This window comes from Acipenser ruthenus, chromosome 9 (assembly GCF_902713425.1).
Source record: "Acipenser ruthenus chromosome 9, fAciRut3.2 maternal haplotype, whole genome shotgun sequence".
In the NCBI taxonomy this organism is placed as follows: domain Eukaryota; kingdom Metazoa; phylum Chordata; class Actinopteri; order Acipenseriformes; family Acipenseridae; genus Acipenser; species Acipenser ruthenus.
Genome location: NC_081197.1, coordinates 17,480,877 through 17,505,132, shown reverse-complemented (window position 1 = coordinate 17,505,132; position 24,256 = coordinate 17,480,877). Strand labels below are relative to the sequence as shown.

The 24,256-nt window shown below is 43.4% G+C and overlaps 1 protein-coding gene across 1 annotated transcript in view; it reads left to right on the top strand.

Moving 5' to 3' along the window:
• Positions 1-22,174, top strand: part of LOC131738070 (nectin-3-like) — a 141,538-nt gene extending 119,364 nt beyond the window's left edge. Inside the window, exons 7-8 of the mRNA XM_059031294.1 lie at positions 16,573-16,657; positions 19,295-22,174. Of these exons, the coding sequence (XP_058887277.1) occupies positions 16,573-16,657; positions 19,295-19,435 (226 nt within the window). The 3' untranslated portion in view covers positions 19,436-22,174. The remainder of the gene's footprint in view (positions 1-16,572; positions 16,658-19,294) is intronic.
• The last annotated feature ends 2,082 nt before the right edge of the window (positions 22,175-24,256 follow it).

Sequence of the window (24,256 nt, the reverse complement as noted above, 5' to 3'; positions counted from 1 at the left end):
CAGCGCTCCCCGTCTGGGTTGACGTTGCGCACCGTGGCTCTGCCTGTTCCTCCTCTCCTCAGCCCTCACCGGTCGGAAGGGAGATCTAAAACAAGAATTAATTCTCTCTTTGTCACATATCCCACCGCTCAGAGTGGAGCCGAAGGAACACTCGGCCAAACCTACCATCCCCATTACTCCCCCCTCCCGGGAAAAATAATCCGCGTTTTGGTGATCTTTCCCCGCACGATGCACCATATGATACATATAAGGCTGCAATGCCAAATACCACCGAGTTATTCGAGCATTGCTATCCTTCATAGTGCTTAACCATCTGAGTGGGGCGTGGTCCGTGACCAGATCAAATGAATGTCCCAGTAAGTAATATCTGAGGGAGTGAGTTGCCCATTTAATGGCTAAACACTCCTTCTCCACAACCGAGTAGTTGCGCTCCCGAGGAAGCATTTTTTTGCTGATGTAGAGAATGGGGTGTTCCACCCCGTTAACTTTCTGGGACAAGACCGCCCCCAAACCAACCTCTGACGCGTCGGTATGGAGGAGGAATCTCTTGCTAAAGTCTGGTGCTATCAGCGCAGGATCCTGGCATAGTTTTTGTTTAATGGTCTCAAACGCCCCCTGACACTCTTCTGACCACTTGATTAAATTTGGCGCACATTTCTTAGTGAGGTCCACCAGGGGATTGACCACGGTGGCATACTCGGGGATAAAGCGGCGGTAATAACCAGCCAATCCCAATAGTGACCTCACCTGGGACTTGGTCTTGGGGACAGCTGCATCCACCAAAGCCTGGACCTTGGTGGCTACAGGTTTCACCCGTCCATTTCCCATGATAAATCCTAGATACTGCGTTTCTAATTTAGCAAACGCACATTTCCTCAGGTTAGCTGTCAGCCGGGCAGCCCTTAGAGACTGAAGGACGGCTTCAAGTCGAATTACATGCTCTCTCCAGGTGGAGCTATATATAACCACATCGTCAATATACGCTGCTGCATACTCACGATGGGGATGTAACACCTCGTCCATCAGTCTCTGAAAGGCGGCGGGCGCACCATGTAGCCCAAACGGCATGGTTTTAAAATGGAACAGCCCATCCGGAGTTGAAAATGCCGTTTTTTCACATGAATCACGGGTCAAAGGGATCTGCCAATATCCCTTCGTCGGGTCCAGAGTTGAGATGAACCTGGCCGTTCCCAGTCGGTCGAGGAGTTCGTCGATCCGTGGCATGGGGTAGGCGTCGAACTTGGCGATAGCATTGACCTTTCGAAAATCAACACAGAAGCGATTAGTGCCGTCCTTTTTGGCCACTATAACGATGGGACTGCACCACTCGCTTCTGGAAGGCTCAATGACCCCAAGTTCAAGCATCGCCCTCATCTGGGATCCGGTAGGGCCTCTCCCGAACAGTGACCCCTGGCGGAGTAATAACAGCATATTTGGTAAGGTTAGTTCTGCCGGGCACATCAGAAAACACATCCCCAAATTTCCCGATCAACTTACGCAATTCTATTTGCTGATCTGGAAGTAACTGTTCCCCCATTGAAATCTGGCTGGGGCTAGGGGCCTCTATACAGGGTCCTAAGTCATCCTCCACCTCGCCTGGGGCTATGAATAAGACCTCCCTTGCCTTCCAGGGCTTTAATAAGTTGACGTGATAAATTTCTGTTTTATTACGGCGATCGGGCTGTCTAATTTCATAATTCACTACTCCTACAGCCCGTATCACCTCATATGGCCCCTGCCATTTAGCACACAGTTTCGACTCCAATGACGGAAGAAGCAGCATTACTTTATCTCCTGGCCGAAAGGTTCGAATTCGTGCATTAGTATTGTAATGCTGCTGTTGCCGATATTGAGCCGATCTAAGATTGTCTTGAGCCAATCGACCAATTAAATCGAGGCGATCCCGCAGTAGGAGCACATGCTGCACTACATTTTTAGAGGAGCCCTTGTGTTCTTCCCAACCTTCTCTCAACAGGTCGAGGATGCCCCGTGGCTGCCGGCCATACAGCAGCTCAAAGGGGGAAAATCCCGTTGAGCTCTGAGGCACCTCTCTCACTGCGAAGAGGAGATAAGGAAGAAGAGTAGCCCAATGTTTCTGCTCCTGACTTACAAACCGTCTCAACATTTGCTTCAAAGTTTGGTTAAAACGTTCCACCAGTCCATCCGTTTGGGGATGATAAACCAATGTCCTGATGGGACGTATTTTTTGAATTTTATACACTTGCTGTAGCGTTTTTGATAAAAAGTTCGTTCCATGATCCGTTAATATTTCTTTTGGGATCCCTACTCTAGCCATAATCTGACTTAACTCTTTCGCAATTGCAGTGGCACTAGTGGACCGCAGCGGAACTGCTTCCGGGTACCGCGTCGCATAATCCACCATTACTAATATGTGTGTGTACCCGGAATCAGAAGGCAGCACTGGCCCAACTATGTCCATTGCAACGCGTTCGAAGGGAATGGAGACAATGGGCAGTGGGACCAAAGGGGCGGGGCGCACTCGACCCGGCGCTACTCTCTGACAGTCCGGGCAGGTAGCTACATATTTCGCCACCTCGGTGTAGAGCCCTGCCCAATAAAATCGAGCCAGTATCCTGTCCCTCGTCTTGTCAACACCAAGATGTCCTGCAAAGGGGACGTCATGCGCCAGCCTCATGACCTCTGGTCGACAGGACGGGGGAACCATCAACTGTTTGACAGGCTGTCCTGTGCCCGGGGCGGGGTTTACTCTATATAGCAAGTGCCCCTCTACAACGAAATGAGGATATACCAGCGCCCCAATGCCATCAACATCCTTACCCTCAATAGACCGGACCTGTTCCCAAGCGTGCACCAGTGTGGGGTCGTTGTTTTGCTCCCACACTAGGTCCGCGCTTGAGGCCCACACGTCCGGGATATCGACGGGGGCTGGAGTAGTGTCTGCCCTCGAGGGTCCAGTAACCTCGCCCGCCCGGTCACACTGTGTCCCCACCCCCTTCGATTGGCATTTGGGACCATCAGAACCTTCCCCCGCCAGTCCCCAGCCGTGTCTCATCGATGCGCCCTCCCACTTTTCCTTCTGTCTCTCCTTACGTGTTTTCCTAGGACGGAAAAGGGGAGAAAACAGTTCGGCGTGGAAAGGAAAAACTGTACCAATGACTTCCTTTCCTCGGGAATCTGCCGTGTTTACACGTGTGGTCGAGGCTGCCGGTACTTTTAGTAAATCTTTATATTGCGGCCAGTCTCGACCCAGAATAACTGGGTGTGGTAACTTCTCGGCCACCCCCACTACTAGGTGGCGCTTTATCGGACCTACCGATAAGTATACTTTTAGAGTGGGGTATGTCGCCGTATCCCCATGGATACAGGAGATCGCCACCTGGCCTTGTGGCTGCCACGACATACCGCCAAGGAGAGCTGTTCGAATCAGAGTTTGCTCACACCCTGTGTCCACTAATGCGTGGGTACTCACATTCCCCAGCGCCACATCAACAATACACGGGCCCTCCCGACCTTTTCCCCATTTCTTACCCGTCTCAGACGCCAGGTGACACGCAGCCACATCGCATTCCATAGCGGCCGGGCAGCGTCTCGCGATGTGTCCCGACTGCTGGCACCTGAAACAGATTGGAGGGGCAGAGGGTGAGGGTGGTACGTATCTGTCCCGCTGCTGGTATGTCAGCGGGGCAGGGGGAGCCATTCTACCCCAGCTGGGGGCCAACCTCTGCCTCCACGGTAAGGGGGCTGGATGACCCGACGGGGCTGGTGATTTGCTGGGTCGTGGTCCGGGAGCGAGGTTCGGTGGTGGTCCTTTAGTAGAGGAGGGAGGGGTGCAGTCCAGCAACGTGGTGCGGGCGGACACGAGGGAGTCCTCAAAATTCTCCGCCAGGGCCACGGCCTGTTCCAGAGTGGTGGGATTGTGCCGGCGTATCCACGCCTGCGTCTCCGCCCCGACCACATGGCAAAATTGTTCCATTACAATGGCTTCCCCCATCTGGATCCCAGTTTTCTGGCTGGGGTTCAGCCATTGCGCCATGTGGTCGCACAATCGTTGGGCCACCACCCTGGACCGGGTGTTTGCTGGTCGCTGGAACTCCCGGAAGCGGACTCGGTGGGTCTCCCCCGTGATATTAAGGCGGCGGAGGATAGCCTGCTTCACCAACTCGTACTGGCTGGCGTCTTCATCAGTCATGGCCCGGTATGCTGCTTGCGCTTCTCCCATCAAGCAGGGGCCAAGTTGGCTTGCCCAGTACTCCCGGGGCCATGCTGCGGTGGTAGCCAGCCGTTCGAAGGCTACGAGGTAGGCTTCGGGGTCATCCTCCGCCATCATCTTCTGAGCCCGGGCCTTCGGGGCCACCATCACGGGCCGGTTGCCGCCGACGTCATCCCCATCCCGACCCTTTCGATGAGGGCTGTGTACCGCTCCTCCCTCCTCCGTTCCTCAGCCTCCCTCCGGCTGTCCAACGCCTCCAGAATCGCCGATAAAGCAGCGGGGTCCATCCCACTTCTGACACCACGTGTGACAGGTAGCTGAGTGGGTATGTTGGGACAGGCGTAATGTGGTGTAAATCAAGAGACTCCAGTCCGTTATGCCGTTAAGCGCCTTGGTTTTATTTTGCCACACAAAGAAAACCAACAATAATGACGCCAGGATACACAGCAATGTGTAACCTGCTAAACTAATAATTATAATAATGCCGGGATACACAGCGATGTGTAACCCGACTAAACAAAGGGAAAAAGGGGTTGCAGTCCCAAAAATAAACAAACAACAAAAACCAATCCGTCTTCCTCTTGTGATCCAAAACACGGGGGTGGGGGTAATAAACCCAGCACTTCCGGGTTGTCGCTCCTGCGGCGTACTCCCGGAGCGTCCTGTTAGTGCTCTAAAAATACAAAGTGCAGAAGGGTTAGCACACAAATCCAAAATAGCAAAGAACCTGCTATCCAAATCCCTTCCTCTGTTTCTCTGCTCGGTTTCTCTCTCTCTCTCTCTCTCTCTCTCTCTCTCTCACGCACTGTACCTTGCCAGAAGGAACAGAGCCCCGGGCCACGCCCCCTTTTGTACGCTCCGTCCCGCTCCCATTGGGCAGCGTGGGCAATCGCCGTTGACCAATGCGCGATTGCCACAGCGCTCCCCGTCTGGGTTGATGACGTTGCGCACCGTGGCTCTGCCTGTTCCTCCTCTCCACAGCCCTCACTGGTCGGAAGGGAGATCTAAAACAAGAATTCATTCTCTCTTTGTCACAGGCAGCCATATTAAGTCACAGGTCAAACCACAAAATATTGCAAATATAGGCATCTGAAATAGTTTATGACACACTGGCAGTTGAAATAGTGGCAACAGTAAACATGTCGGGCCAAACCAGAGCAACATGACATACGTTGATGATATGTACATATAAAACTGTGAGTTAGACGGATATGTACCTCCAGATATCTCAAGAGCCTGATGCTCACAATTAGATATATGTAGTAAAATATAACTCCTGTGTGGCGGTTTGCCAAGGCCTCTTAAAAATTAGCTGCCTAGCTCAAGGGTTGTATCCATTTGAATTTGAATTTGTTTACCACTTTATTCCATAGTTCACCCAAGTTTGCAAAAATGAATTGTGTTGCCCCTCCCCATAGATTATCATAGGTAGTTGCAATTGCAGGCAGACTAGCCTACTCCATTATTGAAGCCTTCTTTCCCCTCTATGACTCTGAACTAAACAGTTATGATCTTGCTACTGTAGCAGCAGAAGGTTATGTATGTGTCCTCCAAGTTCTAATGTAAAGAAGCAAAACAAAAATGTTAAAAGTGTTTTTGTAGCAGCCTACTGTAACACATGAAATATTTAAAGAAAACTGAATTACATTAGTTACCAACTTTTCTTAACATTGTTCACAAAAGTAGATTTTTTTTTCTTTGTTTAAGTGTCACTGATTTGTAGACCACGACTGTCCTTCACATGCATCAGTAGTGGCTTGTCAAGGTCATGGTGAGGGTTTTGCTGGAAACATGTCTTCCAAAATGGCCTATGCATGATAGAATTCAAATTTGATTCATACATTTTTTATGAATATACGAACAAGGAAATTGGTCCCCAGCAGTCTTCATATATCACACTAGTGTATTTCTGATGTAAGATGGCAATTACTAGGCACTATAAAGCAGATGAAAAGTTTTATGCAAATTGTCCTTGGTATTTTCAAAATAGTAATAAAATATGTCAGGAAACAAAAAAGATCACAGCTTGCTCCCATTGCAACCTATAAATGTGTTTATTAAAACCATCCATAGCATCAAACATTCAAATTCCAATATAACACTAAGGGGTCGGTTTGAACAACCTCAGTAGAGGGGCGATCAAGCAATTTCCCAATGGAATATCGGATCAGTAATGATTGACAACAGTCAATGCAATGACTTTATTATTCACAAAAGACCTCAAACACAAAAGAAAACATACAGGTGCATATTATTATATACAGCAGTCCCTCGCTAATACTGACACTGTTATGCCGTATGTCTCAAAATAATAATACATTTAGTGTAACGCTAGGTCACTGTGAATTGAATGATCCAAAGAGACGTGCTAAAATAAAAAAAAAACAGTTGTTTTACTGACACCAAAGACAGGACGGAAATAAACGGAAGTACAGATACAAGTAGCTAAATCACTAAAATTAAGACTGTGAGTAAAATAGGGCATATAAACTCATAGGCTATTCTACATAGATTAAATGAACTGCGATCAAAAGGTTGGAAAAGGGCAAAAAGCTTTGAGAAATAGTGATGGACTCCAGTGGTTCGAAACACTACAATAATTACAATTCTAAATTTGAAGTCTTTAATTGCTTTTTGCAAAGAAAAGAAAGTTTGACTCAGTACCAGTTAGGCTGTGTGTTTTACTTGCAGCTATACGTATATAGTGTAAAATTGTACATTTTAAATGACTGATTTCTGTAAAGTTTTGCAGTATATGTAACGTGCTGTATAGTATCATAACATGCTAATGTGGAACCATGATCTAGTTTGTGTTAATGGTGTACTAAGTAGGCTACGGTAAGAACGAAAATGTGCTAAAATCATTTAGTTTCAATTTCAAATAATATTGTATTATTTCTGCATTGTACAGTAATGTGTACAGAGAATACAGCAGCATGATTTATTTCATGTTACTGGTAGCCAATAGGCTAAAGTAAAAAAAAAAAGTGTTCTACGTATTAATTTGACTTTGCTGCTGTACTGTATACTGTGTATGCCTACTGTACAGATTTATATTTTTATGTAATGTGTACAGAGAACACTTTTATGTTATTTCAGCAAAATGATTTATACATTGAAAATCAATTGAGCACTATAACCGGAAACCTGGTTATTCCAGATAACCTGTCTGTTTCCAGACATGTCCGATTTAGTGAGGGACTGCTGTATAGTAATAGAATATATGCATTGGGACATTACAACATTACCCCCAAGGGTAAAGAGGAAATTACCAGTAAAGAATAGTCATGTATCCCTCCTTAGCAATTTGAATACCGTGCAGACAAGTCAGGTCATATCAGGCTTCTAGCTTCCTATGGGTGCCCTGTGCTCTCTTGACAGGAGTATGGCTGGTGTTTCTCATAGTTAAGAGATTGGGAGAATTTGACCTTTTTGAAAGTCATAAACGTTTGATTTCACAGTTTTTGAAGAATCGCCTATGGCGTGTACCTACAAAGCTTCAAAGGCATCTAAATATGGTACTTTGGTCTATTTTTTACTCAGGTTAGACGCTTCCAACCACTTTGTAGAATCAGCTCTCAAGTTTCAAAAGAAATGAACAGGAAATATTAATACAGTGTTACTTTATTTTCTGGTGCCAGTGATATGCGACTAGAAACCAAAGTTTGGATAGTGCAGGCAGAGCTTGAATGACTGTCACGGGTGTCAGGCAAGTGGGGGTTATAATTAAATAAAAGTAAGTAAATAACTGCCAGACTACGCCACTTAAAAACAAGGAGTCCCAAGAACCCTTTAGGTAATTATAGAAGGCTATTACCCAGTATATGACATTTTTACGTAAGTCAGATCACACACAAATGAGCCCAGAGACAGTGAATTACTATTCAGTAGTATTTTATTATTTTACCCAATAGGCAGCTTGAAATACTTAAAAGCAAAGCAATCCAGTCTACAATCCAGTGCGTGTGGTATTTCGCCTTGGTGAAACCGATTCTCTATAGCCTGGATAGCACTGCTGAAGTTGTGTGTCGCCTTTCTTATTTAGGGTCGTTTGCGTCTGCTTCTCTCGTTCTCTGGTCCTGTTTCTTCCTTTCGTTTAGTTTCTCTTGTCTTCTTTCCTTCTCTTTTTTCTCTCTTTTTTGATTTGTAAATGTCCCAGTTTTATAGTGTCAGCTGTCCCGGGGGCGGGTCTATGCTTGTACCTATTGGTTACCTCGGTGCGTTGTCAGTAATGCGGTTTGTTAAGGGCGCTGTCAGTGTAGGAAGAGAGCTCAGCAATACAAAACGTGCAGTTAAATCATAAACATTCTAATGTGAAAAAAACAAATACACCCAATAAATGAACACATAATAAATAAGTGTAAAATCAAAACACACATCGTGATCAAATATAAATAATAAGTGAAATAAATACATTCATGGTCTTTACATATCACAACACAGTGCAAATCAAAATAAAGAAAAATAGTGGCGATAGTCACCGCGTGTCACAACAGCAATGAAAGCTTCACCAAAATGGAACACCCATATGTGGAGGCATTTCCTGGGATACAATAAATGATTTCAACCCCAAACTGAATTTAATCACTTACCCACCTTGCAGGAATTTAACTTGTCATATATTAATCCCAAGCAACGACTTGCTTAACCTGTGATTCTTGTCATTATGAGTAGCAAAATATGGTCTTTCAAATTATATATATATATATATATATATACAGACGTGCTCAAATTTGTTGGTACCCCTCCACAAAAAATGAAGAATGCACAATTTTCTCTGAAATAACTTGAAACTGACAAAAGTAATTGGCATCCACCATTGTTTATTCCATATTTAATAGAAATCAGACTTTGCTTTTGATTTTTTATTCAACATAATATTGTAAATAATAAAACAAATGAAAATGGCATGGACAAAAATGATGGGACCGCTAACCTAATATTTTGTTGCACAACCTTTAGAGGCAATCACTGCAATCAAATGTTTTCTGTAGCTCTCAATGAGACTTCTGCACCTGTTAACAGGTAGTTTGGCCCACTCTTCCTGAGCAAACTGCTCCAGCTGTCTCAGGTTTGATGGGTGCCTTCTCCAGACTGCAAGTTTCAGCTCTTTCCGTAGATGTTGATAGGATTCAGATCAGGACTCATAGAAGGCCACTTCAGAATAGTCCAATGTTTTGTTCTTATCCATTCTTGGGTGCTTTTAGCTGTGTGTTTTGGGTCATTATCCTGTTGGAGGACCCATGACCTGCGACTGAGACAGAGCTTTCTGACACTGGGCAGTACGTTTTGCTCCAGAATGCCTTGATAGTCTTGAGATTTCATTGTGCCCTGCACAGATTCAAGGCACCCTGTGCCAGGCGCAGCAAAGCAGCCCCAAAACATAACCGAGCCTCCTCCATGTTTCACTGTAGGTGTGGTGTTCTTTTCTTTGAAAGCTTCATTTTTTCGTCTGTGAACATAGAGCTGATGTGACTTGCCAAAAAGCTCCAGTTTTGACTCATCTGTCCAAAGGACATTCTCCCAGAAGGATTGTGGCTTGTCAATATGCATTTTAGCAACTTCCAGTCTGGCTTTTTTATGTTTTTCTGTCAAAAGTGGAGTCCTCCTGGGTCTTCTTCCATGGAGCCCTCTTTCGCTCAAAAAGCGACGGATGATGCGATCAGAAACTGACGTACCTTCACCTTGGAGTTCAGCTTGTATCTCTTTGGCAGTTATCCTTGGTTCTTTTTCTACCATTCGCACTATCCTTCTGTTCAATCTGGGGTCAATTTTCCTCTTGCGGCCACGCCCAGGGAGGTTGGCTACAGTTCCATGGACCTTAAACTTCTTAATAATATTTGCAACTGTTGTCACATCAAGCTGCTTGGAGATGGTCTTGTAGCCTTTACCATGCTTGTCTATTATTTTCTTTCTGATCTCCTCAGACAACTCTCTCCTTTGCTTTCTCTGGTCCATATTCAGTGTGGTGCACACAATGATACCAAACAGCACAGTGACTACTTTTCTCCATTTAAATAGGCTGAATGACTGATTACAAGATTGGAGACATGTGTGATGCTAATTAAAGAAACTAATTAGTTTGAAATATCACTATAATCCAATTATTTATTATCTTTTCTAAGGGGTACCAACAAATGTGTCCAGGCCATTTTAGAATATCTTTGTAGAATAAGCAATAATTCATCTCTTTTCACATCTTCTTTGCTTTATTCTTTCTATGACATACCAAAGGCATGCAAGTATACATGATAAAATAGCTTTTAATTTCATCACTTTTCAGGAGGAATGAAGCATTATTTCAATGAGCTGTAAGGGTACCAACAAATTTGAACACGTCTGTGTATATATATATATATATATATATATATATATATATATATATATATATATATATATATATATATATATATATAGACACACACACACACAGTGGAACTCACCTAAAAAGTACCTGGAATATAAGTAGGCTTGCTACTATTCGATTTTTTTTTTTTTTTTTTTTTGCCAAATCGATGATTAATATCGACGTTTATTTTTGAAAGAATTTACCAGGTTTTTTTCAATCTTTATTTTTCAATTCAAGCAGAGCATGGGTGAAATCGACCTTTATTAAAAAAAAAAAAGACTTTTTATGCCATTGAGGAACGTCTCATTTAGAGAAACCCTTTATTCGACATGCAACAAAACCATGGTTACCAACATTCTAATTGAAATAACGTTTGGTCACAGCGAAGCTATACCTAGATATAGATCCTAAAAAAGTAGCAAGCCTAGATATAACATACACCCAGTATATAACGTATCTGAGCCATGGAACCAGGACCCAAACAAGCGATTTACTATCAAAACGCATCCTTTAATATGTACTCTGCTGCTGTGTACTCCTTGGATATTACGTACTACTATCAAATTCGTGATACGTATTTTTGCCATTTATTACATACAATCAAACCACTCTCTCTAGAAGAACCCTTCCATAAATGTTCTATTCGTTAAAAAATTACATAATAAACCATAAATACCGAAACCTACAAGTTTAAAATTAGTTAAACTACCAAATGGGTCTGCAGAAAGCTTAAATGGTATTACGTTTATTTTAAAGTATTTTGTACGTGTAACATAATCTCGACCATATGGCCAGATCTAAATATGGAGACTGGAAAAATGGTGCAGCGGCAAGTCACACTTTGTCCCGCCCACCCAAATATAAACAATGTCTGATATAAGCGGCTGTGATTTAGATCTACCCCTGTGTTGGGCACCTGTTCTGTCATCATGGCTAGTGCCAAGAGATCTCTTTCATCAATCTCTGAAAGAAAAGCTTTCAGAGATTGATTATTATCGGCAAAATCTCAAAAGGCCGGAAACAGTCGGATTTGTGTTCTGCATTTATACTTTTTTACTTGTAAAGTTGCATACATCAGCAGCTCTTTTCTCTCTGGCACTGGGTATGGTCAATCTTGCTATTCGTATCCAAACTTTTCACCAGTATGGTGAACGGCAGTTTCTGCGAGTTATGTGCACGTTTCTCCAAGCGCACGCTGGAGAAACGCCTCTCCCACAGCTCCACAGAGTGCTCGGCGTTCCTCACTCCTGCACAGCGCTCTTCCTCATTACCCTCTGTTAGAGAGGTGTCTGTGTCCTCCCCCCATGGCTCTGTACCAAGGGTGAGCGGACGACGCACCCAGGAAAGTAGCCCATGCAGGAAGCCGTCTTCACGGTCTTCCTCCTCCGAGGAAGAAGGAGGACCTCTGTTCAAGTGATCGGCAGACTCTGAGCAGATGGAGAAACTCTGGGCATCAGTTTCCCACCCAGGAACAGTGCTTGCAGAGTTACTGCATGAATGTTCGGCACCACCTGCCCTGCCTGTCCCCTTGGGGGACCTCATGGCATCCCGTCCCATCGAGCCTGCAGCTCTGGGTCTGGCACCTGAACGGCTGCATTGAGCCATCTGGGTCTATCAAATAGGTTTATTGACACCCTGCAAAATACCAAAGCAGCGTCCACGCGTTCCCAGTATGGGTACAAGTGGGGAGTCTTTCAGTGGTTACGTGGTGCCTGCCTCGGGGGTTCGACCACACGACTTGTTCCATGGCAGTTCTACTATTTCAGCTTGCCATGTCAAAATTGACTCGGTCTCCCCAGGAGCTCAATTCCTGGCAGGGCAATTGAAAGGAGCTTGGCGGCTTTGGCCTGCCTTCCTCGCTGGAGGCTTAATGTGGTGCTTGATGTGCTCATGAAGCCTCCATTTGAGCCCTTGTATTCAGCTGAGCTGAAATTTGTATCGCTCAAAGTGACTTTCTTGCTTGCAATCACCTCTGCAAAGCGGGTTAGTGAGATACAGTCATTCTCAATTGCAAAAGCCTGCTTCATTTTTGCAGAAGCCAGGACAAAGGTTACCAATCCTGCTTTTTTCCCATAGACTGTCTCGGCATTTCATGTCAACCAGTCTGTTGAATTGTAGGCTTTCCATCCACCTCCTTTCCAGCCTGACAGAGAGCGGTAGCTCTATACACTCTGTCCAGTGCGGGCCCGAGCGTATTATGTTGACAGGACAAAAAGTTGGAGGCAGTTCAAACTATTTTTGTCTGCTATGTGGCGAAATGGATAGCAGATACAGTCAGGACTGCCTAACTTGCTGTATCCAGAAAAGCTCCCTGCCCATTCTACCAGGGGCATGGCAACTTCATGGGCTTTACACCAGGGTGCATCTGTCAAGGACATTTGCAATGGAGTGGTGTGGGCTACTCCCCCATACTTTTACTAGGTTCTACAGACTGAATGTCATGGATCCTCAAAACCCTCATTTTGGAACTAGTGTTAAGGGCGGCTTCTCAGTCGATCCTTACAACACAGGCATAGAGGTGAGTTTTTCCTTCAATGTTTTGAGCCCTAGCTACTTGTTACTGGGGTTCCGAGTGGTAACGCACATGGCAGCCTCAGCCTCAGTGGTCTGTGACTCACATTCCACACAGCCTGTACCCCTATATGTTATTTACTGGTTTCTCTGAGTTAGAAATCCAGTTTACCTTCCCCCAAATGTAAACACATTCTTTCAGCACACATAACCACACCTTAAGAAGGCTGTACAAGACAGCATACACACACATTATACAAATTCTTATTCCAAAACAAAAACCCACATACATATTATACAAACAGCTTATAATTAAAATATAGAAAATTAAGCCCATTCCAACAAACAGAGCCTATTGTTATATTTGTCATACTCGATTTTTCACACATACTTCAAATTTCCAGTTTACATCATGCATATTACATACATTATGAACGTGGTTGGGACTGGCAGGGAGGGGGTTAAAATTCCTCCCTGCCAGGAAAACATGTGAGAATGTGGCTGGAGCCCTAATTGAATAATCAGCAATTATTGATTAATTGGGCTCCAGCCACAGGGGATAAAAGCCAGGGGAGAGGTCCTGGCTAGGAGGAGAGTTCCAGAAGGAGAGGAAGTAACTGTCTGTTTGTCTGTTTGTCTGTTTGTCTGTGTGTGCTGTTTTGTAAGTTTTTGAAAATCAGTGAAGGCAACGCCCAGCCTGGAAACTTTATTTGTAAGTTTTGTTTTGTGTTTATTTAGTGTTTGAAACCTTTTTGTTTGGCCCTTGTGCCTGTTTATTTGATTATTTTTTGTTTATTAAAAAGCTTTATTTTGAACTTTATACTGTCTCTGAGTCTCACCCTCTGCTAATCCTGTCACATTTGGTGCTCAGAAGTGGGACAATGCTACCTGGAGGCTCAGGGCAGTATTTTTTTTTTGTTTGTTTTTTTGAATTGTGTGAGTTTTTTTTTTTTTTTGGAAAAAAAAGAGAAAATGGGCAGAAGAAGCAGGCAGCGGCAGCAGCGACAGCAACACCAAAAGCTGCTGCCACCCCAGCTGGAGGACCCAGCCAGCCTTTTTCCCTGGTGCTCTTGGTGCGGGAAGGTGGATCATCGGTGGAGGTCCTGTCCAGATGGGCCACCAGCTGACTGGTGTGGGCGCTGTGAGGCGGTTGGCCACAGCTGGGCAGGATGCCCCCATAATCTGGACCAGGAGCAGCTGCAAACCCCGTCCTCGGCAGCCACCCCACCACTTCCAACATCACCGCCTTCACCACCATCCCAGGAAATATGGGACTGGTTGATGCACCCTGAGGCGGACCTCTTCCATGACCTCCCCATAGTTATCAACACGCTGTGGCGTCGAGATGGGGGGAGGTGGGAAAAGTGGGAGGAACAGCATCACCCGGCGTCCTTTGCAGAGCTTGCCCTGATGGTTGTTAACTACCTGGCGGTAGATATGGGAGAGGCCCCAGTCATTCAAACAAAGAAGGTGGAGCTGTCGTCCCGAGAGCCAGAGAGGGGTGAGCTGTCGTCCCGAGAGCCAGAGAGGGGTGAGCTGTCGTCCCGAGAGCCAGAGAGGGAGGAGCTGTCGTCCCGAGAGCCAGAGAGGGAGGAGCCGTCGTCTCGAGAGCCAGAAGGGGAGGAGCCGCCGTCCTGAGAGCCAGAAGGGGAGGAGCCGCCGTCCCGAGAGCCAGAAGGGGAGGAGCCGCCGTCCCGAGAGCCAGAAGGGGAGGAGCCCCGTCCGGAGAGCCAGAAGGGGAGGAGCCGCCGTCCAGAGAGCCAGAAGGGTAGGAGCCGCAGTCCCGAGAGCCAGAATGGGGGCCGCTGCCATCGCCCAGAGAGGGGGAGCCGCTGCCGTCGCCCAGAGAGGGGGAGCCGCTGCCGTCGCCCAGAGAGGAGCCCGAACGTCCACAGCCCGAGAGGGAGGAGCCCGAACATCCACAGCCCGAGCGGGAGGAGCCCGAACGTCCACGGCCCGAGCGGGAGGAGCCCGAACGTCCACGGCCCGAGCGGGAGGAGCCGGTGCGTCCACGGCCCGAGCGGGAGGAGCCGGTACATCCACGGTCCGATCGGGAGGAGCCGGTGCGTCCACAGCCCGAGCGGGAGGAGTCGGTGCGTCCACGGCCCGAGAAGGGGAAGCCCACAGGCCCAGGGCTGAAGGGATCCGCAGGGAAAGAATACAGGCTGTTCCCACCTCCACCGCCAGCAGAGGGGGAACAGCCGGAGCTGTCTCTCCCTCCACCGCCAGCAGAGGGGGAACAGCCGGAGCTGTCTCTCCCTCCATCGCCTGGGGTTGCCTGCCTGTCCGCATCGCCTGGGGTTGCCTGCCTGTCCGCATCGCCTGGGGTTGCCTGCCTGTCCGCGCCGCCAGGGGGTCCAGAGGGTCCAGCGCCGCCGGAAGGACCAGCATCGTCGTTCTCGCCTCCGCCACGAGAGGGAGCCGCTGCTGCTGCCGTCGCCTCCCGGGGGTCCGCTGCTGCTGCCGTCGCCTCCCGAGGGTCCGCTGCTGCTGCCGTCGTCTCCCGAGGGTCCGCTGCTGCTGCCGTCGCCTCCCGAGGGTCCGCTGCTGCTGCCGTCGCCTCCCGAGGGTCCGCTGCTGCTGCCGTCGCCTCCCGAGGGTCGCCTGGGGTCTTCGGGGATCCTGCTTCGCCTGGGGTCGCTACACTGTGGCCGGAGCCCCAAGGAGGGGAGTTGCCGGCCATGAAGAGGGGGGGGGGGAGGTCAGGAGACCAGCTCCCCCAGCTGCACTTTCGCTGCAGGATAGTGTGTGGTCGGAGTCCTGGAAGAGGGAGCTGCCGGCCACGAAGAATTGGAGGGTGCCGGACGTCCCACCATGGCCACCCCCATGGACACTGTGCTTCCCCCTCTTCCGGGACTGAGACTGAGGGGGGAGGTGGCCATTTAGGCCATGTTGTGCTTGGCACAAGGGGGGGGATATGTGACGGGGGACTGCCCCGTCTTTATGAACGTGGTTGGGACTGGCAGGGAGGAGGTTAAAATTCCTCCCTGCCAGGAAAACATGTGAGAATGTGGCTGGAGCCCTAATTGAATAATCAGCAATTATTGATTAATTGGGCTCCAGCCACAGGGGATAAAAGCCAGGGGAGAGATCCTGGCTAGGAGGAGAGTTCCAGAAGGAGAGGAAGTAACTGTTTGTCTGTGTGTGCTGTTTTGTAAGTTTTTGAAAATCAGTGAAGGCAATGCCCAGCCTGGAAACTTTATTTGTAAGTTTTGTTTTGTGTTTATTTAGTGTTTGAAACCTTTTTGTTTGGCCCTTGTGCCTGTTTATTTGATTATTTTTTGTTTATTAAAAAGCTTTATTTTGAACTTTATACTGTCTCTGAGTCTCACCCTCTGCTAATCCTGTCACACAGCACATCTTATTTTAAATGGAAAACTAACACTGACAACCTTTTGATGTTTTGCATTCCTCTTGCCCTCCCCAGCAGCTCTTCGGCCATAACAGACAAGGTCAACTGTATGAACTCAGAAGTTGAAAGAACATGAATTCAGCATTCTATTGTGTTTCTTTGATACAGAATTGATCTTCCACCAATGAACAAGCCACCTCCAGCTTATGTTGAAAGAGCTGTATCTACACCACTAACAGTCAACACTGCCCAGGTAAATATATCTTAAAACAGTCGCATTAGTAATTACATACATGGAAGTATTTGTTTTTAACCTGTGCATATTACAAAATGTAGGGGATGCTGTGAGACAGTTTTCTACTTTTTGAAGAGAAAACAGCCAAATAATTTCTTATTTGTTGCTGCATAGCCAGGCCTGAGGTAAACGTCCCTCTAGGGTTAATCTATATTTTCTGTTTCTAGGACCTAAGGTGGCTGTAAAACATCCAATAAGAAATAGGTTTTCAAAATATATTTGGCCTTGGGTGTTTTCCAGCAGCAGTACATCAAAATATATCAATTGGTTTAATGGGCCTGGTCCAATGGGTCTCCTGTATTCAAACTTGACCCTTTCTTTATGAAGCTTCAAGTGCTTCCAAATTTGAAACTGTAATTATATATGCATGACATGAATGTATCTTTCACACTTTTATTTGAAAGAGCAATGGATTAATGTACATGCCCTGGTCTCGCCTATATTGTTCCCCAATTATGTGGCAGTGTAAGGCTTTTGAAGATTGTGCCATGTTGGGGAAGTAGCACTCTCTGCCCATATCCATTTAGTAATACTGTCTCTTAGGGCTTAAAACTACACAATTTGTCAATGGTTGCCACATGCCTATCAATGTAGTTTCATATTCTGATAGTGAGGATTCATCTACTGGACATTTCAGAGGTAATTTTTGGCAAGGACAATATATCAAGGCAATGTAGCATCGTTGGAATATTTTTTTTATTATTAATCCATATTATATTATTCATATTATTAATCCATATTTCACCCAGGGTATTTGCTAACCCATTCAAAATAATGCATGTGAACCTCTAAAACAACTATTAATTTCAGATGAACTGGTAACAGACATTAATAGAAATATTCTACAAGGTCTCCACTCATTAGAAACAAGACACAGAGCTGTATGCAGATATATGCAGCCTTTTTGACTAACAGAGCTAGAATAAACACCAGGAAGTTCTTATAGAGCTCTACATAAAGCTGACTAAAAAGCAGCAACTCCACCCAGGTAAAGCAGTAGTTTCCTGCTCATTAAACATGTTGCCTCAGAATGCTACATTTTGACTGGACTTGCTTCTACTTAAGGCTGCAGATTGTTCTTCAAACTCATTAAAAAGCGTAAACGGGGTACTTCAAAAGAGCCATATAGTGGAGCTAAATGAGCCATATGTGGCTCAAAAGCCAGTCCTGTTATGAAGAACAATCCGAACACTTTCTGTTGGTAGGTGACGTGGTTGGTCACTGCATTTGCTGGGCTCTCAGGTTAAAACAAAGATAAGGTTCTGAGATGAGTACTGCATTAGCAAGGCAGTATGAATGAAAGGGATGAATGAAACACACAAAGAGGGTTTTCATTTATAAACGACTTGGTGAGGGCACCTTTTAACAAGACATAAATTGACAACAGGAAAGATAACCAGCAGGAGTCACATAGTGCTTTTAAGAATGCACAGACTGCTGTGAAATAGCCGTGGCATGCGACAGATAAGTGAAAACCACAATAAACTGCCGCTTATGAATGCTTGCTCATCCATGTTATCAAATTAACCACAACTTTTAAAATGCATTACAAAAAGGGGTCTATGTGAGAACATCATAATAATTTAGTGTCATCCATTTCCACATGCACACACACACACTTATCTGTGTTAATGTTGCATGACATTGTGCATATAGAGTAGCACATTATTTTATTTATTTATTCATGTAAAATGTATTGATAAAACTGGAAAATTCACAATTTGTCTGATGCATTAAACATTTGTAAACTGTGAATGTTATTTTCATTCCTGCATTTCTTCTTAAAGGTAAACTTGTGTATATTTCACACCACCTTTTTGCACTTTCCAATTTAGGTAGATAGATAGATAATATATTTCTGTAATAAATGTGCTTTTGTTTGCATTGATAAGTTGCACTGATTTATAATTACGTTCACCCCAAAAACTGACCATAAAGTAGACTTATGCACAAGTTTGCAGTATTAATTCCTGGCTGACATTTTTAATAATCTCTGACCAAGTCAATGCTTTGGTTCAGTCTTACATTTCCACACATGAATCAGTGAAACAAGTGTGTCATTTTATAATAGTGGTATGAAAGCTTCTGAAGGTAGAAGGTAGTGTAAGTTTAACTACTGAACCCAGGAAATCATCCCAACTACCTAAAGAAGGTAAAGCCTGTTAGTTCATTTCTCTCTCTTTCTCATAACAGTCTCACCTACTGCAACGTCACTGATAAAAGACAAAGAAAGTGGGAATTTGTTTTTAAAGAAGCCAGGGGCTTGTTGTTGCACATGCTTAGAGTTTTTTTTTTTTTTTTTTTTTTTTTCAAATAATATATTGTAGAAGTTGAATGGTATTGCCATAACATTTAAATGTGTATTATATATGTATTCTTCTTCTTCTTCTTCTTCTTCTTCTTCTTCTTATTTTAATAATTATACTTTTAAATTATTCGCCACCACCACTGAGATATCTAGATGTAGTATTTAAAGCTGTATTAAAAAGTCTATTAGATTACAGATTTGCCTCAATCAAATCCGCATTGTTCAAGATAAAGTGGATCTTTTGATCAGCAGTAATACATTTCTAATACTGTTTTTTAATATTCCAGTTAAGAGCAACTGACCATCGTTACACATTTCATGAAGAACAGAGGCGCCATGTTCATGAGCAACTGTCATGCCATGAATGGATATGCCAGAACAATGGCCCTGAACGAATATACATCAATCACAGAGAACACTATGTATAAATATTTAAAATACAAGTTTGTACGACATGTTGAGTATGAAAGGCAACAGCGAGGAAAGGCTTGATTTGATACATGCTACTCGATAAAGATTTAAAAATGTTAGTGATGTTACGGTAGTTGCATCAGCGTATAACAGCAACATCACAATATTCTTCTGTAGATTCATTTTAAAATTAACTGCAATTTTGTAAGTAGCATTGCAGTTGTAAATAGTTTTATATTTCCACATTTGTCAACATGGATATTTGTAGTAATAATTTGTACTACGTTTGTGTAAATAGCCTTTACAGACTTTAGAAATCTTGTTTATGTTTAAGAAGCTTAAAGAGTAAGTAGCAGGGTTATACGTCCCCACGTGCTGCTACAACTGTTTAAATGACATACCTGTCATTTTTCTTATTCATTGTTAACATCCTGACAACTAAAGTCTGTTTCAGAACTTTTTTCAAAATGTCCGCTGTAGTGCACTGATAGTGTAAGGATTATTGCCCACATTGTCAAGCAGGTAACACAGCAATAACGATCCAGGATGTGGTATGGAAATAGAAAAGCCAGAGCACTTGTTGGGTTATTTTTTTGTTTTGTTATCGCTGTTCCTGCAGTGATTTAGAGGACAGATCTCAAGCCCCAGTGCACTAGAGCGGACATTTTGAAAAGAGCTTTGAAACAGGCTTTAACGTAAAAGTGCAAAAGGTTCTCAGCATGTTAACAATGAAAAGGAAAATGACTTATGTTATTTAATCAGTTGTAGCAGCACGAGGGGACGTGTGACGCTATATTTTTTAGAACTCTGCTACTTGCTGTTTAACCCTCCAGTATTTTGATATTATGCTGCACATGTACATTCATATGGGTTATTACTAGGTCCCATTACCAAAGCTACAATGTTCTTAAATAAAAATCAGGTTGGACATTGCAACCTTTAAAGTGTTGTTTATTTTCAAAATGTGTGATCCTTGCTGTTAGGAATACAGTCAGCACTCGGATATCCGTTACCCAGATACATGTCAGTGACTTTTTACCAACCTTTTTATTAAGAATAAAATCAATCCCCATTATTTACATCTAACAAATTAATGCACTTACCAGTCACACGCGATCTGCTACTCTGTCACCAGTTTTCTGATACAAAGCTCATCTCTTCAGTGTTACAGTGTACTTGTTTAACTGTCATAGACAAGCTACGGTAATGTAAAAGTTAATCATTAAACAGTTTTAGATACTGTGATGCATTTTTTAAAAATCTGTGCTCTTTAGTTGCTTTTGTGCATTTTCATTCGCAAGTGAACTGTGACATAAGGCCTTATCGAGCACTATATTCTGCAATTCGAATACTGACTGGATACTATTTTAATTCTGGAAACTGCTGTTATTTTTTTTTTTTTTAATCTTTTGCTAAATTGCATTGCCTTTTACGTTTTATGCAGTTCTGTGCATGGGTAACATTTTGATTTAATTTTGCTGTTGGGTTGTTAATGGGGAATTTTACATATTACTACAATACGTACCAGATTTAAAAGTATGTGCTGTATTACAGTCCATGGTTATCTCTTTTGGCAAGTGATATTTTCAGAATCATATCATTCTGAATTAAAATACTTCTGTTAAATATAGTACTGTACCAATAAAACCAACTACAGTACATCTAAATGGAAGCCTATTTATTTTAAAACACAGTCCTTTCAGCTATGTATTTTTGACATTGTATCTTTTTTGTGTTCCCTGAAAAAATGGACAAGGGTTGGAATGGGCCAAAATGAAATAATCAGATATGCATCACACTCTTTTAACCGTCACTGAAGTCAAAATGTTATAGGGTCGGATATGTGAGTGCTGACTGTATTACATAAGAGTGTGGGCTTGAACAGTTATAATTTATGTCAGTTGATGTTTTGGAAAGTAGCAACTCTACATTGCACGAAGACTTCCATAATCTTCCTTGATGCACATCCAACTGCCAGAACTCCCAAATTGTTTAGCTTTGGGCCAAATCCCTAAGACCTCCAAATTCGGTATGGTTTTGGTTTCAGATTTGTGAACACTGAATCCTGAATAACCCAGGTGGAGCTGTTGTGATGGTGATGTGGGTCCCAGCCCTAGACAATATACACCAGTTTGGCCACCAGCACACATTCCCATTGGCACAAGCCATCGTAAGATGTGCCTGCCAGACAGGCATATCTCCAGCACCATCCAACCGCTTGGGGGCGGTCGTCGGATTTGGTGGTACATTTCTAGGATAGACTGGCCTCTATTGCCTGAAGGTGTCCGACCAAGGGAACAACATGCAGGGGGACTCACAGATGATGGCAGGGGACTGATGGAGCCCGATCTGAGAGGTGTTCCTGGTGCTGCTTGCCTCAGCCCTTTTGACAACAGCTGTGCAGTGCCCTTTTACAAAGTCTCCCCCAGATGTTTAAGACAAGACAAGTTAGTGCCCCTGCTGTTAGTGCTGTGACTTTAGGGTGAGGAATCGTAAATAGAAACCTCCAAAAAAAGAAGAACTATAATTATCATTATGCAACACATGTAACAAAGTGAGTTTCTGGAAACTTGCAGAAAACTAAATGTATCCTGCAAAACTAATTATTAAGTTAAACAGCTATTGAAAACTTTGGTTTAATAAGTTAATCCCTGTTTTCAAGTTTGCTTTAAAGATAATTCATTATGGCAATACTATTTGGATCCCTGCGGCTAGTTGTATAAACTAACAATGACAATGGGCTCAATTAAATTCACTTTTAGCTTGGAAAAAAGTGGATCAACATGTGCTCTGTTTATTTCATGAATATAAAACTTAATTGAATTGAACCCAAGATAATCTCCCAAAGCATCCACTTCCCCCACAGGGTAAGTGTGTTTCTTTTTTTAAATTCATTTTAGTATGCAGCCATTCAAATAAATGCTTTATTGAGCAACTAATACATCTACACTTTTCTTCAGGTTCAGTTCCAATGTATTTCTTATTTATCCGTGTCTTTACAATGAGAATATAATATTAAGAAACGTACCGCTTGTATGTTACAGTAAAAGGATAAAATCAATATTCACTTGTATGTTGAAAAATGTAACATTGGCCTACCGTTATGTATATGTAGAGCCCCGTGTTTTTCGCAAATACGAAATACCACGAAATGTAACATATAAAATGAAATAAAAGTGCAAATATAAAAATAAATAACACGAAAAATCATAAAACAAAGAGTAACATTTTTAAATTGTGAGGTTTATACAGAACATACTTTAAATAAATACTTGTAATCGTAGTTGTCAAGGCTCAGCCGTTACCATAGACACAGTCTGAAGGGAAACGGAAGCTAGCACTTGCGCAGATGTATAATTTGAAGTGTGATGGAAGAGAAGAGACGTTTGTTTCTAAAATGCCTAAACCGCGCATAATACACTGCAAAGAACCTGAGCATGAGGGGATGTATGCAGCTGACGGTGACAAAATAATGATGCGCAGATTTTGCAACTGTCGGCTGGAATGGGAGTCGAAAGATACCGTCGTTAAGCATCATTAGCTTTTGGGAAAAATATGGCTTGTTTGCTTGTACAGTATCTTGCATTAGTATGTCAATTCTTTGTTTTATTTCAAACTTTGCACTGAGAAATCCCACATTTCTTGCATACTGCTTCAATGCAATGGGATTGAAATACAAATCCTATTTTTTTTTAATGGGTAGATTACTGTATGTGCAATTATTATGACAGCCCCACAATAGTAGGGCAGTGTAAAGAATATATATATATATATATATATATATATATATATATATATATATATATATATATAATCTTACTGTATTTTAAAGAGTGGGGAACTGTATGTTACCGTTACTCCCACTAATGACAAATTCTGGTAGCTAAATTATTTTTCTGTGCAAGGTTTCTTTGTTTAAAAAAATCTGATAATGTTTAATAAAAAAATATGTATGTAGTTAAAACATGATGTATACTGTACTATTATTGATATACATCTATTTGAGTTATTTTACTAATGTGGATCTGTAATAAAACGACATCTGTGAAAAATAAAACAAAAAATAAAACATTTGTGAAAAATAAAACGAAACATTATAAAAGATAAAAATCACTTCACAGGGCTCTATGTATATGGAATAATCCAGACGCCACGCCAGGTTACTGAGGGACTATTTACATAAGACCAGCATTAGAAAACATGACACTGGTCAAGTATTATCATTACCATTAAGGATACCAGGCGCTGCGACTTGATTATTTAATCTATGTAACACTTTGGAATAAAAAGGCAAAATGTCCTCTGCAGTTAAATCGTCTTCAGTAATAATAAAGCTGATGTTTCTGTTGCTTTGTTGTGAGTACAAAATTGGGCAGTGACTTAATACTGATGATCAGGTGGTCTCAACAAACAAAACAAAATGGGCTGTTTTTCAGTGAACCGTGGCACATCTAATGTAATTGTTATGTAAGGTCATCCATGGCTCTAGGTATAACTGTAAGGCTAAAATTTGACATTAAGCAGTAAAACTACATTGTAATACCCTGTCTGTACATTTGGTTATATGATTAGACTATGTAGCTCACGCATTGCATGGTGTTAGAGAGTAATGGATTGCAAGTAGCAACTCATAACTAATTAGATTACTGAACATCAGAAATAGTAAATGTTATAATTAGTCATGTTAAAACCTGTAATTTCATTACTTTCATTTATTTTAGTTATTACTGTTTGTGATTCCTTTTTTCTTGAAACTCACAGAAGCAGGAACACAGTGTAGCAGGGACAAGTTCCGTCGCTGACATCTCCGACGCATGTGAGGAACTGTAGGGACCTGG